Source organism: Cryptosporidium bovis, assembly GCF_009768925.1.
Source record: "Cryptosporidium bovis isolate 45015 chromosome Unknown contig_8, whole genome shotgun sequence".
Taxonomy (NCBI): Eukaryota; Apicomplexa; class Conoidasida; order Eucoccidiorida; family Cryptosporidiidae; genus Cryptosporidium; species Cryptosporidium bovis.
This window is the reverse complement of record NW_027124998.1, coordinates 12,044-30,196: the sequence shown is the minus strand read 5'-3', so window position 1 is coordinate 30,196 and position 18,153 is coordinate 12,044. Positions and strand designations below refer to the sequence as shown.

Sequence of the window (18,153 nt, the reverse complement as noted above, 5' to 3'; positions counted from 1 at the left end):
TTAAGTCACAATTAGTGTCAGATATTATAAAGATTATTCAGGTCTAATATTCTGCATTTTCCGTCATCAGAAACAGTAACAATGGAACAGTCTGTCTTCTTATTGTGAATTGGATCACTGCTGTCAGTATGACTGTCATCATTAGTGCTATATTTAAGTCCCGACAAAACACTAGAATTGTATAGCAACTCAAAATTCATTACGGGAGCATCATGTATGCCTTCAACGGTATTCACAATGCTTCCCGTAATTGTATTATATATCAATAAATCCCCAGTGTTATTGTTCTTGTTATTAATCTGATGATCTAAAATGACTGAAGATTTGTTTTTCTTATTATTTTTAAATATGTTTGAACCAAATATTCTAGTCTTATTGTTTATTCTAAGTTCAATATTTGGGATTCCTTTTGTGTTGGTATTGTTTCCCATAAAGTTGTCACTTATATTGCAATTACCCATACCAATGTCACCACTAATATTGATATTGTTGGACCCCTTGTTGTCGCCGATAGTGTTAATATTACCAGTACTATTGTTACAGCCGTCCGTGAAATTGTATAAATTGTCTTTATTGACAGAGGTGTATGTAGCATTAGAGCCATCAACAGTGGTTAGAATAGTATATCTTTCATCTAACAAGAAAGATACCTTTGAATGGCATGAACAACGTAGTCCAGTATAATAATTAACTAGCTCCTTGCCTTGTCGCAAATCCCAAAGTCTAGCCATACCATCTCCTCCAGAAGAAAGCAAATAACGTTGTGATATCGATAGAGAAAGAGAATGTACAGGCTTGTTGTTGTGAGCACCGTAGATAGTGTTTATGCATGATAAATTAACTGAATCCCATATTTTGATTGTACCATCTTCACTGCAAGTAAGTACAATTGATCCATCCTGTGAAACATTAATGTCATTTATAGGAGAACAGTGTTGATGAGACGGATGCAGTGACGTGAAGCAATCAAGTGTATTTATATCATATAATCTAAGTACTGGGTCTTTAGTACCTATGTAAAAGTGTTCATCTAAGGGATGTATTCCAATGCAATTTATTGGACAACTTTCAGTTATGTTTTGTATTGGTTTTCTTGCCACAACTTTTCTACCAAAATTCCCTATTTCTGAATTTAAAGTGCTTTTTTGATTATAAATAACTTCATCGTTGTCTCCAATATTGTTGTTATTTACCCCTGAAGTTATTTCTTTTATGTTGTATATTATAATAGATGAATCAGTATCTCCTGATATAAGTACATCCTTATGCATTCTATAACCAAGTGCTGTAATTATTCCCTTACTTTCTGTGAATGTTTTCTGCTGTGAAGATATATTCGAATGTGCATTTATTTCAAATCCGGGTAAGTTTATCGAACCCGTAATTGTTTGTGGCATGTAATTTGATAAAGAAAGTGGTGATGGAACTATTTTTACTATCCCATCCGCTCCTCCCGTTGCGATAAACATGCCATTTGGGCTCACCGCCAACGCCCTGCAGTATGGCCTATGATTTGATATTATAGTGTTACCTCTTAATTTGGCCGATATATTAGGTACTGTGTTCCACGAGTCCAGTACTTTTAATTTAGACAGGTTTTCCAAATAGTAAAACTCTCTAGTTAAATTGCCACCTTTTTCCTTATTGTTTACATTCTCCTCTTTATTTTTATTGCTATCTCCTACTTTGTTTCCCTCATTGTTATTGCCATTTCTGCTCAACTCATTGCCATTGTTGCACATGCGATTGACTATATTATGTTTTCTATATAAATACAAAAACCTTGATCTGGGTCTTACAGGTATCCACTTTTTTGTTAGGTTATCTAAATGTGGCAATATCGATTCGATTCTTCTTACATAATTAGTACTCTTGAGTTCCAATAAGTCATTACTCTCATTGTTTTCGTTACTTCCAAGTCTAATATCCATGGGTAAATAGGTCACAGTTTTATATAAGTTATACAAACTATTTTTTTGTATATGTATTGGTATTGAAGTTCTAGTTTTGGTATGCAACAACTGGGCCACCTCTACCAAACCATCGTCTATAAGTTGTCTCATAATTAGTTCGTACAAACTTATTTTTAAGGGTTCAAATTCTAAGTTATCCTTTATTGTAGAGGATCCAAGCTCATTTATTTTCGGTACATTAATTACTTGATCAATATACATTCTCCCACCATTTATATTATTTATCAACGCATGGTTACCTATTTTACCGTTTCCAATATCAGTATTAGAACTAGACTCCTCATTGTCATCACTCACAACCACTACCTCAACATCCTCCGACATCTTTTCTCCCTTTGACCAGTGCGATGTTTCACAAATTGCTTATCGCTATTCCCCGTCGCAATTTAACCTCCCACAATAAACGAACCTTTATATCTTACGTAAAATGAGTCTTGCAAACGTTTATGATGAAGCCTGCTCCAAGCAAAAATTTATTAAATAACTTGTCTTGTATTATCAGTCCATACTTTTGTTTTTTAATTCAACTCGTAATTAATTTTACCTTGTCAATTTTTCTTCTACTTTCACCCTTTTCGTTAAATATGAATAGGTACCGTCACTGCCGCTGGCGGCAAAGAGATCTTAATATTTCATTCCAAGGTAGCTTATGGCAAATGGGAAGAAAATAAAGTAGGAATTCAAAGAGTAAACGAAGTTCATTATTAACAGACTTGTTTTAATCGAGCAGACTTTAGAGGATGACACATGATGGGAGCCTTAACAAAGTAGTAGAAAGTCTAAGTAGACATAAAATGAACGAATTAATAGATTACATTGAAAGACTGTGGCAAGAGGGGAAGCACAACGTGGGAGTTGAATTAAAAAACGACGGGCCCGATGAACCAATTTGTTGTTGTGTTGACAACAGCTTAGATGATCTACTGAATGATTTAAGTACTGCATTAGAGGACGATAAGTTTGTAAAAAAGTGTAAGGTGGTGTTGGACATTATCGCCGAAAATACTCCCAACGGTATTTTCGCTGCAAAAAATGAAATATCTGAGAATATTGAGTACAGAACGCCAAAGATTCTAGACTGGAAGTTGTGCTACAGAAAAACGAGTAAATATAATGGCATTTTCCACGAGAATGAGAATTGTGTCGAAAGAGATTGCAATCTAGACATAAATAAAATAGTAAATGAAATGAGCAAAGATATGAAAGTGGGAGAAGGCAAGATTTATGTTTCAGAATTAAAATCTATTCCGGAAAGTACTAGGAGTGCGATGCATGAACACGGACTGAGCTTAATAAGCCAAGGGAAAGTAGCGGTGGTAATGCTTTCAGGTGGAGACGGGTCTAGACTGGGTTACAATGGACCGAAAGGAACCTATCCCATCGGAAAGATAAGTAATGACAGCTTTTTTAAAATATTTTGTTACAGGCTCAGAAGTTTATCTAAGTTAATAAATATTGAATGTACAATACCGTTGTATATAATGACTTCAATAAGCAATGACAAGAAGATCAAGGATTACTTTAGAGAGAACAATTACTTTGGACTTAAAGAAGAAAATGTTATCTTTTTTAAACAGGATTCAATTCCGAGTATAAGTATACACAGCAAAAACTTTTTTTTGGAAAGCAAATACAAATTACTAAAGTCACCAAACGGAAACGGGGGAGTATTTAATTCAATGTTGAACAAGGGAATAATAGACGACATGGAAAAAAAAGGAATAAAATATGTTTTTATACATTGCATAGACAACCCACTTTGCAAAATATGTGATCCATTTTTCATTGGTTACACTGATCTATTTAACCTGCAAATATCTACAAAAACTGTTTTAAAAAAAGACAGTTACGAAAAGATAGGTACTATTGTAGAAAAATATAACAAAAACGACAACTCATGTGTACCTCAAATAATTGAGTACTCAGAAATAAGTGGTTTAGACAATTGTAGCGAATTTGTATATGGAAGTATCGGAGTACATCTCTTTAGTTTAGAATACATGAAATATATATCTAAAGGGGACAAACTTGACTATCATATTGCAATCAAACAAATAAAACACTACGATATTAGTAATTCTAGTATAGTTGACCCTCTAGATAACAATGGAATCAAACTGGAGATGTTTATATTCGATTCTTTTGAGTTCGTTACTGTTCCGATACACTGCATAAATGTTGAAAGAAACGAATTCTCACCTGTAAAGTCGAACCACGGTGATGATACTCCACAAAACTGTCAAAATGCCATTTCAGATCTAAATAAATCATTCATTCAAAGATACACATCTAAAAACAGCAAGGTATACAATAATAGCGGATTCTCACCGGTATATCTTGAAATATCCCCACTACTCACATACTTTGGAGAAAATCTCCAAAGATTTTCGGATGTATGCAACTCTGACAAGAAGTACATCTATATCAACGATAATTCCGAAATTGAGTGCTACGATGAAATTTAATTGTCATCTGAATTCTCAAAGGCAATGATTAATGTATGGAATGCATGTAGATGCACTATTCGTGGGGGTTTGCAGCCTTTAATAACAGGAGACATTAAGTATTCAGCTTTATTCGTAAATAAGTAGGTAGATAAGGTACAAAACAAATTTTAACCACTAAATTGGCATAGGTCGTATTTACACTATTAATTCTCTACGTCAATCCCTCTTCAGAATGTTTTCTCCTTCCTGTTGTGCATAACTCTGAACCGAGTTTAGAAATTTGTATCCATTCAAAATAAAATTTAAGTATTTATGGGCTTTTAAGTGGGTAATTAGAAATTAAAAGTACTTAAACTAGCAATTTTTAACAAAATATGACTAAAAAGTACGCTCCTAACATTATGGACCATTCCCCACCTCTAATTGGGAAATAAAATATTATTTTCCCCCAAATAATTAATTGCGATCTTTATTAAGTATATTAACCGGTTAAAAAAAAGTTTGTGGAAAAGAATGTAAAATAAAATTAAAATAAAAGTGTTTAATAGGATTATTTTACTTGTAATCAAAGAATTTGTCCTGCTTTTTGCGTTTTCTGAGATATCACAAACTTGTTACTGGACATTGGATTTTAAAACTAAAGATACAAATTTATTGAGAGGTTTAAATTAAACTCCTAAAGACCAATTAAATTTGAAAAAAATTATTTTTTCCTGTTTGATTCACAAATTCAGTATTTAAAGTCCAACCAGTACACTTTTGTGGTGTTTAGTGCCCAATATGAGTTATAACAATAACTACAATAACAATTACAATAATGGGTTGAACACGAACTCACTTCAATTTTATACAATGAACAAACTAAAACAGGATGGTGGTGAAGTTGAGTTTATGAACAGCTACGACTCTACAAAGCCAGATCCACTAAATAACAGTCACTACAGCAATAATCAAATGTATTATTATCAGAAAAATGTCAACAATAACAACACTCAAGGTTTAAATGGCAATGTACCTAGAAAGTCGCCTTTTAATATAAACAGTGAAACAAGCAGCTACAATGACTTTTTTCCAGGACCAACTATTCCATCCACAATGCCTGGAAACAATATATTAAATGAAAACAGTGTACTAATGGAGTCGGAGAAGATGCAAGTACCCTCCTTGTCGCAATCACCTATAAATAATGTCAATTTGAATTCAGTTGGTGGAATAATATCGTTTATAAAGCTACTAAACCCTAAGTTAATTTGGTCGGGTAACGGTACATCCAATACAAATGCACAACCTTCAAATGATGATTGCTACGATGATATATTGAACGAACCTCCCCTTCTGGAGGAACTTGGAATAGATCCATTAAATATATTAAAGTACATGAAATGTGTTGTGTTGTTTAAAAGTATTGGGGAGGGAAAAGAAGTAGAGTGGGATATGGCCGGACCTATTCTACTCATTGGTTGTCTAGGCTTTTTTCTACTACTTGCTGGAAAAATACACTTCGGGTATATATATGGAATTGGAATACTTAGTTGCATTGGCACTTATATTCTTTTAAACATTATGAGCAACAACCAAGGCATTGACCTTTATACTACTATGTCAATTCTCGGATATTCACTACTTCCTATAGTCATTCTTGCAGGCATATCCGTTATATTCTCACTCAGAACCAAGATTGGCATTCTCATGGCGATATTTTTCAATATGTGGAGTACAATTACTGCCTCCAGATTTTTCGAATACACAGTTTCTCTGAAACACCAAAGGTATTTAATTGCCTATCCCATTGCTCTTTTATACGCCTGTTTTACTATCGTTACCATATTTTAATTTCTATAATTCATATATACACATTATATATTAAAATTTATATATCCACGCTACTTAGTTGTTTGGAAAGCACTGCGAATAATCAAGTTTTGGATGTCTCGTTTCCACGTGAACTTCCAATGTCTGTTTATTTGCTGTGCACATAAATGATTGTTTACATATATTACACACAATGCTTAGTATTTTGTCCTTCTGTTCAATCGTTGACTTTCCCGTTTTTGGTGCCGTCCTATCTTGACGCTTTTGGGCTCTCTGCCTGTCTATATCCCTTTGATTACCTCTGGACATCTTGAATGTTATTAATTTCAAGGCCTAATTCGTATAATGTGCTGGCAGGTTGCCTTCGTACCTAACTTGTCAAACCTTACACCCTATACACAAAATCAGGGCATAAAGTGGCACAGATCTATTATGTTCTTTAATCCTCCCCACGAATGTTTTTCTCAGAAAATTGTTTGTTTCACCCGTCCTCTAAACTAATGACCCTTTGTTCTTTGCAGTACACTATCTTAAAATATCAAAAAGCAGTATGCTTCTACAAACTACTGTATGAACTCCTTCTTAGGCTGTATTCAACAACTATATTGTTTTCTATCCCTTTCTCCCACTCTTTCTGTTATTTCAACACTGATATTTGTATACACTTCAGCATTAGACGCGCCGGTTATGTCTTTTCACATTGATAAATAAGGACAAAGAAAGGTTTTGAAAAAAAGCGAAAATTAGGTTACTACATTTATTAATCAAGCATGTTTTCAACTACGTGAATGAAATCAAGCAATTAGTTTTGTTTTTCATTATTTCTGTTCAACGCCCATTCTTGTCTTGGTTTGGATGTACACAACTAGGAACTAATAAGTTAAATAAGGAAAGAACACCCAAAACGATTTTACTTGTTTACGTAGTTTAGTCAGAATACTCGCTAAAGTCGCTTTCGTTTACAGAGTCACTTGAAACGCTATTTTCTGATTCTTGGAACTCGTCCTCAATTTCATCGTTTTCATTATCGTCATCCTCGCCATCATCGTCACTTAAAATTAAGGGTCTTTTCCTTCTACTGATTCTTGTAGTGTTTGTTTTTTCAACACCATTAGAGCCGTTGAAAAGAGATACTTTTGATGAAGATGAGCTGCAGTTTTCATTTATATTGGCAACGGTACTATTATTGTTAGCTATATTGTTGCTTTCCTTGCTTTTAAATATGTCGGGGATTTTTGTTTGAATAAGAGAACTGGATTTTTCCTGTGTTAAATAAGAGCTCGCTTTTGTTGTTTTATTTAAATAATTAACCAAATCAGCTCTTTGTTGTAATCTCTGTAACAATGATGTCGATTCTAACGGCTTAATTATTTTGTTCTGATCGCTTTCGCTGTTGATTTTATTATTATTATCACCAAAGCCACTACTCAAATTCGTTTCATTTTCTTGCGAATTATTTCTTACCTTCTTCAGCCTTGATTTCTGTTCCATTTGTTTTTTTAGTGATGTAAGTGTTTTTGGTTTAGATTTACTGGCGTTAGAATCGCAATGAGTTGCTTTTCTAGAACTACTTTCAGGCCTACTTTTCTTGTTTTTTGCATTATTTAATTTAATGGACTCGTTATAGTCTTCGTAATTTGATTCCACATCTTCAGATTCAATACAATCGTAGTCATCCTCTCCGTAGTCATAAATATCGTCTAATTCAGCATCATCCTCCAACTCGCTCTCAGAAGATGATTTTTTGTTCTTTTTTCTGTCTTGTTTTGTTATTTTTTTGTTATTTTGTTGTAATTTTCTACTTGTAATACTGCTACTAGTGTCAGATTGTCTATTGTTTTTCCTTCTAGTATTATTCTTTTTATTATTATTTACATTCCAATCAACAGATAAACGCCTTTTTTCCAACAAACTTTTGTGCTCGGCCTCAACTATCTCTTCTCTAGTCTCTTCTTCCTCAATAACATTCAACAATTCATCTAATTCATTGTTCCATATTTCCTCAATACTAGTACTCATTAATTTGTTATACTCACTTGTTTTCCTCTCCAATTCATTTTCCAACATTTCCATTTTTTCAATGGTTAAATTCCAAAGTGGCATCGAAAGCAAATAGTCATAAAGTTTAATTTCATCGTCTTCACCCTTAATGTATGTCATCATACCTTCTGAGTCAGAGTATTCATTGTAATTTGATTCATAATCCTCATTTTTTTTTAAATCATCCCACTTTGTTACACTTTTAATTTCATTAATCGATTTAACATTATTCCTTTTTAGTTCCAACACTAGACTTTCTTTATTTTTATTACTCAATTTAATTTTATCGCCTATAACTAATTTTAAAAACAATATTTTTTGTTCTAATATATATTTATCATAATTCAACTTGGAAAGCAAATATTTTTTCCTTTTGTTATACATCTCCAGCCTAATTGGAATAAATTCTTTTAATATATCTAATTCAGTCTCGTAACGGACAATACGACTATTATGATCAAATAAAGTCATATTACTCGTTGATAAAGTTGACTTCAATTTAAGTACCTTTTCTATACCCTCATTCTCAACTTGTAGTAATTTTTCTGGTTTTAACCTTAACTTTATGTTAACACTTTCATGTGACGAGTTGTCTCTGTAATCTATTACCCAATAATTGTCTATATCATCTGCATCCGTATTTGGAGGCGGAATTAACGTGGATTCTAACCATTCTTTATAATCTTGTGTCCATTTTCTAACGGGCAATTCCGTAATAACAAGTGTTTCTTCATCTTTTTTATACCAATTACCGTATGTTTCATAATTTGCACCTAGTTCCAAATTTGAATTTTCAACACTGTTATTACCATTATTGTTTTGTGTATTTTCATCTTCCATATCTATATCAGAAAACTGAGAATTATCTACATTACTTTTACTGACGTTAACGTTATTTTTCCTATTATTAATATTTGAAGAGTTTTTTTTGCTATTTTTCTGTTTAATAGGCACAACTTTACCTTTAAATGACTTGTACCATGGAGTCATTGGAACCATGATTTCACCTCTCAATACCCTCTTTAAATTCATTATTATATCCTTTGGATTATAATTTGGAACAGAACTACTCCAACCGGTACCTATTCCATCTGTACCATTAACTAATATCATTGGTATAATTGGAACGTAATATAAAGGCTCAATTTGTTGACCATCATCATATAGATAATTTAATAACGGATCATCTGCTTCTGGGAATATATATCTTGTCCATTTCGATAACTTTGTAAATATATAACGAGCAGCGCTTGCATCTTTACCACCTTCTTTTCTACTACCAAATTGGCCACATGGCTGTAATAAATTTAAATTATTACTTCCAACAAAATTTTGTGCCATATTAACAATGGTACTCTGCAATGAAGATTCACCGTGATGATAAGCACTATGTTCTGCAACATAGCCTGCAAATTGAGCAACTTTAAGTTCATTATTTAACTTTTTCTTAAATGCAGCAAACAAAACTTTTCTTTGACCGGGTTTAAGTCCATCTAGTAAATTGGGAATGGATCTAACTGTATCATATCTACTAAACAGCACAAGCTCTTTATTAATAAAATCGTAGTACCTTAGATTACGGCATTGATTATTCACTGAATAGTCAATGTAATTACCATCTTTATATGATTCAATCCATTGTTTTCTGTCTTCAGTTCTTTTTTTACTAAATGCCATATCTATAGCTTCATCATCATCTTCATTATTCCAAAAAAATTCAATGCTGTGATTCTCAATATTTGTAAAGTATTCTTTAAATTCAATATCTGTTGATGTACCCAGACCTTTATAATACTTAAACTTCCAACCACTCAAATTGCCTGCGTTATTTTTTCTCCACAATTCATATTCATACAAGGTGAAAAATGATAATTCAACATTATTTTTTTTAGCTTTAACTATTGGGGTTACGAATTGTTTCAAAAAACCCCTATAATGTACCAAGCTTGGCCAGTAATAATGTATCAAATTTATTATTAAACCTTTAATATGACTGCCATCATGATCTTGATCTGTCATCAACATTAACGAACCATATCTCAAGTTAACAGGGCCATTTTCATATTTTTGCCCTATTCCTAAACCTAGTATCTTTAATATATTTTGTATCTCCAAATTGTTTACTTGTTGCTTAAATGATGCTTCTCTTACATTAAGTAGTTTACCTCTCAATGGAAACACTCCAAAATAATCTCTTCCTACTATAGATAAGCCTGCCAAACAAGAAGTTTTTGCAGAATCACCCTCTGTTAATATTAATGTACATTTTTTTGAATTAGGTCCACCTGCTTCATTGGCATCCTCTAATTTTGGTATTCCCAATAACCTACTTGTTACTGTATTTTTTTGTCCAGATTTCATTTTTCTTTTTAATTCCATATTTTGTTTCATCTGAGCCCACATTAATACATTTTCTATTATTGAACTCTTAATTACACTATTTATAGTTTTGTCAGACAACGCAAATGTTGAGCCATATTTCGATATTTTTGTTGTTAATGTCTCCTTTGTTTGTGAATCAAAAGACGGATTTACTATTAAACATTTAACAAATATCCATATATGACTTTTAACGTGATGATTTTTTATATCTATACCACCCTTGTTCTTTGTTTGTACTCTTTTTAATATTGCATTTATTAGTGGATCCAATATGTAAGATATATGGGTTCCCCCCTTTATTGTACATATAGAATTCACGAATGAAACATGCTGAAACTGCCCATCTGATTCACTTATAACAACCTCCCATTTCGGTGCTGCAGATTCGTATATTATTAATGGTGAATTATTGTCATTAGAACCACCAGAAACTACTATTGATGAAGAAGACAAATTTGAATTATTATTCTTATTTGTTTTCTTTTTTTTGCTCTTTAGATTCTTTTTTCCCTGTTTAGACGATAAATTCTCTGTATCCCAATCATCATCCTCATCATTGTTATTGAATTCATCATACTCATCGTCATATTTGTCATTATATCCATCTAATGAATCATACACATTGTTCTTTTTACCAGTATTTCTACTCGGTCTTGTTTTTTTTTCAATATTGTCATTATTGTTTTCATCATTATCGTTATTATCGTTGCTTTCTAATATATTGCCATTTATTCTTGATCTTAAATAAAGCAATGTGTAAGATTTGAAATCTTTAATCGGTATTAAATTACCATTCAAATAAACCTTGACAGATGTTGTTCCAGATATATCATAAACCCTTTTATGTAATAACGATAATATATCATCATCAAATTCTTTCATACCACCAAATCTTTCTAAATCTGGTTTAAATGTTATTTTTACATATGATTTACCCTTATAATTTTCTTTTAAAATCTCATCCGACTTTTTCGACATATTATCCAACCATGTCATCTTAAACACTCTCTCTGTACTTGAATCACCACACTCAACATTAAATTCCTTTGAAAATATATTTGTTAATTTAGCACCAAATCCATTTCTACCACCAGTAACACGATCTTCATTGTCATCATAATTATCTGATGTTAACAAATGACCAAATATCAATTCTGGCACGTATACTTGATGTTCTTTATGTATTTCTATTGGTATTCCTTCACCATCATTATAAACTGTTATCTCCCTCTTAATTGTATTTATATCCACTTTTATGCAGGTACAACGCTCTATATTTTTATTTGATATTTCTCGAGCTTTAACATCTGCTGCATTCACTAATATTTCATCAAATATTTTATACAAACCTGGAACGTAATTTATTGTTTTATATACCATTCTCCTATTATAATCGTCCCATACCCATAAACTTTGCTCATGATACTCCGTACTACCTATATATGTATCTGGCCTCAATAATATATGTTCTATTTGTGTTTTTTTTTGATATCTTTCCTCTACAGTCTTTTTTCTTTTATTTGGAGTTGTTGGCCTCATTTTTCCAGTGATATCCTCGATATTTAACAAGTTACTGCTTTTGTTTATTAATTTAGTATTTTCTTTTTGATTTTCTTTATGCATTTCCAGTTATTTCTATATATTAACTTAAAAATACCTTGTATTTGGTTGTTTAATGCATACACTCAATTCAATTGCTTAAATATTAACAAAGGCTATTGTTTTATTATCTAGTGTATTGTATCGAGGTACATACAAACATGTGTATAATTGTTAATTTACATCAAAATCTACCTCGTATTCTACTATTATATCGACATTTAAATCTAATTTTTTTATTTTTACATTTAAGTAATAAAATATTTTCCCTCTCATATTATGCCGGTAACACTTATTTTGTATACACATGCATGCAAAAAAAAATCTATCCCACAATTATAGAAATAATAATTCGCCTTTGCCTGAGTAAATAATTCTTTTTCTGGCGGGTAACCCACCTATAGTAAAATATTATTTGACATATTTGGAAAACACCCTAAAAATCTACATATTAAGATTAAAAATAAATTTAATATATATCTTCAGAAAAAGAAAACTAGGAATATGTGGCTAATATAGAAAATCTAACTTTTATATATTTGTCATTTCATTTTTCTATTATACATTAAATATCAGCCTAAATAACATAATACCTGAATAATATATTCATACGTAGTAATAATATATAATGTAGTATTCAAATTTATATGCAAATAACATTAAAAATCATTATCATCAGAATTCCACTCTATATCCTCCCATACTGAGTTGTTCCTACTATCAACTTCATTTCTATTTATTTTATTTGACTCGTTGACACCGTTGTCCTTTTCATTATTTAAATCATCAAAATTCCAGTCGTTGTCATTATCCCAACCGTCAATTGAAGTTGAATTGTTAACATTTGAACTTACATTCTTGTTTAAATTACAGGATAAATTATTTAATAAAGTATTATTTTTATTATTAACATTATCATTGCTTTTTTTTATATTAATATCACATTCGTAGTCATTTTTGGCTTGACTGTATTTATTGTTACTCAATTCATCTTGATCAATAGACCACTCGTCATCCCAATTAATCACTGATTCCTTTTCAGCATCATCATCACTTAAATTTAATATTCTCTCGTCAACATTACTGTTGTCATCAATCATGGCACTGCCTATTTTAATATTAGTATCGAATACATTTAAATTTGAGTTATTGTTGTTTGTTTCTTCATTAAATTTATCTAAAATATTGCCATTATTATTATCTGCATTAAATTTAACTCCGCTATCATTATCGTCATAATTTTCATCCCAATCATTTTCCCACAAAATATCATCCTCAATTTCATTTGGTTCTTTCTTTAATGTAAGGTTATCATCAAAATTATTATCTCGTGTTTTTTTGTTATTTCTATTTGATACCTCTTCAAATTTGACATTCTCTTCCCAATTATTACATTCCCATTCATCTTTTAATGAAGACTCAAGTGAACTGTCATTATTACTTTCCTCTAATAAACTACCCTCTACTGAATCATCACTTTTCAATTCTTTTTTTAATTCCAATTCCTGTTCAGTTTTTAGTTCGTCTTCTACTTTTATGCAGTCCTTACTTTCCGTAATTGACTCTATTTTCGACTTTACTTCGATTAAACAACTGTTTTTACCATTTTTTTGTCCAATTTCAAATTCAGATATTATATTACTTAAGAGATTAAGTTTTTTTTCCTCTTTATTTTTTTCTCTTTCCTCTTTAGAACCAGATTCTAATTTTGATTTTGTTTCTTTATTTGTTGTATCATTTCTATTGTCATCTACAATTCCTTTAGAATCTGATTTCAACTCCGATTCTGAGTTTGCTTCTTTATTTGTTGTATTGATTTTATTATCACATTTCCTCTCTTCAAAATCAGATTCCAACTCCGATTCCAATTCTACTTCTTTATTCGTTGTATTGCTTTTATTCTTATCTTTAATTCCTTCGAAATCAGATTCTAACTCTGACTCTGACTTTGTTTCTTTATATGTTATATTATTTCCATTGTCATCTTTAATTCCCTCGAAATCAGATTCTAACTCTGACTCTGACTTTGTTTCTTTATATGTTATATTATTTCCATTGTCATCTTTAATTCCCTCGAAATCAGATTCTAACTCTGACTCTGACTTTGTTTCTTTATATATTATGTTCTTTTTATTATTTTTCTCAATTCCCTCAAAATCAGATTCTAATTCAGATCCTGAGTTTGCTTTCTTATTTATCAAATCATTTTTGTTATCATCCCTAATTCCTTCAGAATCTGACTCTAGCTTCGATTCTAAGTTTACTTTTTTATTTTCATCAAAATCATATTCTGATTTTATCTCACATTTTATTATGTTATTTTCTTCATTTTCATAACTAGACTCGATTTCAAATTTAAACCCTACTCTTTCATTATGAATAACTTTTTCTATGTCAAAACCAGATTCAGGTTCACGAACCAAAACACACTCTCTTCCCTCAATGTCAGAATTCATCTCCGGTTCAAAATCCATTCCACTACTTCCAATATTTTCCCCCTCTTTCTCCTCAAAGTATGATTTTATATCATCATTGTCAACATCTTTTATGTCTGAACTCATTCCTATTTCAACTTTTAACAAATTACCATTCTCATCATTGTTTTTGTCTGCGAATCTATATAATTTCTGCGAATCTTCAACTAGATAATGATCTGAATAGTCCTTTTTATCACAGCCATCTGAATCTGTTATTAATTCACTCACAATGATGTCACTTATAACGCCATCACTTTCAGGTTCTAATATTAACTCAGAGTTTAATATATTGCTCTCGATTTCATGACTTTTTTCTCCAATATCTAGTTCTGATTCAGATTCTGTTGCATTACTTATATAACCTTCTTTATACTTATTTAATTCACATTTATTACTCTTATTGTCATTCTTTTCTCTATCTAACTCTAAGTTTGTTAAATTGTCAATTAAATCGTCTGATTTAATATCTAATTCGCATTTTATCGGTAAGTCATTATTAATGTACTCAACATTTGTTTCTACTTTATTATTTCCCTCAATTTCATCAAAACCCTCATTAAGATCATCAAATCCCCATTCATCTTTCAATGGATCGCCAAAGTAATTGTCTAAACTACCATTGTGAAAGTTATGTTTGTTATTTTCTGAAGCACAATGGTCTTTTTCAATATTATTATTTTCGTCTAATTCTCTAAAATCATCATATTCCCACTCACTATTTAATGATGGTTTTAACTTAACTATATTATCATTTTCTCCACAAATAAATTTCCCAACGGAGTTAAATTCCATATTAATATATTTATCATCTATATTGTTACTCACTCCATCACATACTTCACTTGTTTCACCTGTTTGTTTTGTGTAATCCACAGAAGTAATTGATTCACTATCTAACCATTCATCATCTTCCCAATTGATGTTATTCTCATTATCATCGCTCATTTTGTTTTCATCTAAATTAATATTCACTTCATTATTCCTGTTTTTTACATCTAAATCTACCTCAGATTCTAATAAGGTAGCTGATTTTTTATCATTCTCGTTTAAATCCATACTTTTTTCACATTTATCACTATTCTTACACTGATTCACATCCTCATTAAAGAAATTTCTTATATTAGATACCAATCCAGTAAATCCAGACAAACCCCTTACTTTATTTTCCACAGTTACCTTATTGTAATTTATACTTCCTCTATCATTAATTGAATCAAAAAGTGATTTAATGTTATTATCTTTTTTCTCTTCTTCGTCTTTTTCTTCTTCTAACGAACCAGAAATATGGCTCACAAAATCGTCTAGAAGCGATGCTATTGCTTTTACACCATCACTGCTAATATTGTGATCATTGTAAGTAATATCGTGTACATTTTTGACACTATTGCTTCTCTCATCATCACAATTAATACCTTTGCTACCATAATCGTTATTGTCAACATTTGTATCCTTATTGTATTCAATAGTATTATGATCATTAATAATATTCTCAAATAATTGTTCATATTTATTATTTCTCCTTATATTTTCTGTTGCTTGTTCATTTTCCTTCCAAATCTCGTCTAAATCATCCTCACCCCAATCATTCTCAAGTCCCAACTCCTCATCATCCATTTCAACTTTTTTACTAACATCCAACTCCATTTCAAAAGTGGCATCAATATCATTCCCTGAATTATCACGTTTATTATTTTCAAAAAATTGTGTATTTTTGTTGGCAATACTGTTATAGACATTAATTGATTCAACACATTCATCAAATCTATAACTATGCTTGTCATTTACTTTATCGTCATCGTCACTCATATATTCTTGTACCAATCGCATTTCCTTTTCCGTCACTTCAACTACATCATCTATGTAACTGTTGCTACTATGTTTGTTACTATCAATATTAGAAACCAACTCCATTTTTCTTTTTCTGCTTTTTTTATTCATCCCAAAATCCTTTATTACTATTTTATCATCTTCACTACATATCGGAAATGTACTTTCTATATCGCTGGTTATATTAATCAAGTTTGTTGGATTGTTTTCTGTAATAACTATTCTACTCTTTAATCTACAAATCTCATCTCTAAGTTCACTAATTAATGTATTTTTACTTTTTATTTGTATCAAATATTCGCTATTCTCCTTTTTTAACTTTTCTATTTGTTGATCTTTTTCACATATCACATTTTTCACATTACTGTTTCCATTACAAATAATTTCTCTATCATTATTATTGTCTGCATTGCTAATAAATAGGGATGAAACTAGTATATTTGTTATGTCTACGTAATTGTTCAAGTTTCTCTCATTGTTCATTATTTCATCATTTTCTACAGTTACATTCTTCCATTCATTGCCACAATTGCTACACTCTATAGTCTTTAAACACTTATTGAATGTATTCATATTTTCATCGTGAATTTTAAGTTGTTCTAACTCCTTAGTTACTAGCTCTAGTGATGAATTGCATATTTCATACTCCTCTTTCCAATAGTTTAGTAAATCATTACTTGATTTTAGTTTCAATTTCAAGTCCTCATTATCCAAAACCAAATTATGCACCTCCTCCTGCAACGATTTTCTTGATAATTCATATTCGTCCAGTATTTTTTTTACATACTCAAAGTCCTCCTTATTGTTTATCTTAAACTCACGCTTTTCATTCATGCTTGATTTACCTATATTTGTTTCTTTACTTATTTCATTTTTACTTTCATTGCCTTTTGGCGTTTCAACTTCCAACATGTTTTATCTCACCTTACTTTTACAACTGAAACTTATTCCCTTTCAAATTTATTTTATATTATTCCTACTTTATTTAAAATGAAAAATAAAAACACCTTTCTACCGTTTCTTGTGACTTTTTATTGACAATAATATTCACTATATACATCTAGTACTCGCATTGAATATTCTATTCTTCATTATCTAGTTATGTAACCTTATCTATATAGATCTTATCGCTCTATATCTACTTTTGTCGTAAATTCATTTCTCTTTATTTCACCGGTATTTTTCTTTTTATTTAATAAAAACATATACCCGGTACCCTGTATCAAATTTAGTTTGAAAAAAAATGCATGGACCCTCCTACACATAAAACTAACGTTGGGTTTTATTGTTAAATAAAAAAGTGGGTTCTTATTCTATCATCACTAAGTCTATAACATTACTATTTGCTGTAGTCCTGTCTAAACAATTATAGAAAGAAAAAAACATGTAGTTTCTTAAGCCTACAAAAAAAAATTATACATTTATTCATTTTTTAATAGAAAACAAAACTACCCCGCCCAAATTACCCCTTTAATTTGGCTTTACATGGATAAAAATGTAACAAAGGAAGATTATGACAAACATTTGGTTTTATTTCATACTTGCTTTTTTCAGTGAATGATTCATGAATTACAGTGTCTTATATATGATGTTCGT

General features: G+C 30.8%; 5 protein-coding genes across 5 annotated transcripts; 2 read left to right on the top strand and 3 right to left on the bottom strand.

The window, feature by feature from the left end:
* Positions 1–17: 17 nt before the first annotated feature.
* On the bottom strand, positions 18–2,297 carry FG379_003351 (uncharacterized protein; the record flags this gene model as incomplete). The annotated part of the gene is made up of 1 exon (XM_067328980.1): positions 18–2,297. The coding sequence occupies one exon, from the start codon at positions 2,295–2,297 to the stop codon at positions 18–20; it is 2,280 nt and encodes a 759-aa protein (XP_067185157.1).
* Positions 2,298–2,713: 416 nt separating this feature from the next.
* Positions 2,714–4,438, top strand: FG379_003340 (UDP-N-acetylglucosamine pyrophosphorylase Qri1p; the record flags this gene model as incomplete). The annotated part of the gene is made up of 1 exon (XM_067328969.1): positions 2,714–4,438. One exon carries the CDS (start codon positions 2,714–2,716, stop codon positions 4,436–4,438), a length of 1,725 nt encoding a protein of 574 aa, XP_067185146.1.
* A 762-nt stretch (positions 4,439–5,200) lies between these two features.
* On the top strand, positions 5,201–6,253 carry FG379_003329 (Yip1p like integral membrane; the record flags this gene model as incomplete). The annotated part of the gene is made up of 1 exon (XM_067328958.1): positions 5,201–6,253. The coding sequence occupies one exon, from the start codon at positions 5,201–5,203 to the stop codon at positions 6,251–6,253; it is 1,053 nt and encodes a 350-aa protein (XP_067185135.1).
* A 54-nt stretch (positions 6,254–6,307) lies between these two features.
* FG379_003630 (DNA topoisomerase II) lies at positions 6,308–12,277 on the bottom strand (the record flags this gene model as incomplete). Its single annotated transcript, XM_067329259.1, has 2 exons — positions 6,308–6,533; positions 7,173–12,277. The coding sequence occupies 2 exons, from the start codon at positions 12,275–12,277 to the stop codon at positions 6,308–6,310; spliced, it is 5,331 nt and encodes a 1,776-aa protein (XP_067185436.1).
* A 635-nt stretch (positions 12,278–12,912) lies between these two features.
* FG379_003619 (Low complexity with large Glu repeat) lies at positions 12,913–17,469 on the bottom strand (the record flags this gene model as incomplete). The annotated part of the gene is made up of 1 exon (XM_067329248.1): positions 12,913–17,469. The coding sequence occupies one exon, from the start codon at positions 17,467–17,469 to the stop codon at positions 12,913–12,915; it is 4,557 nt and encodes a 1,518-aa protein (XP_067185425.1).
* Positions 17,470–18,153: the final 684 nt, after the last annotated feature.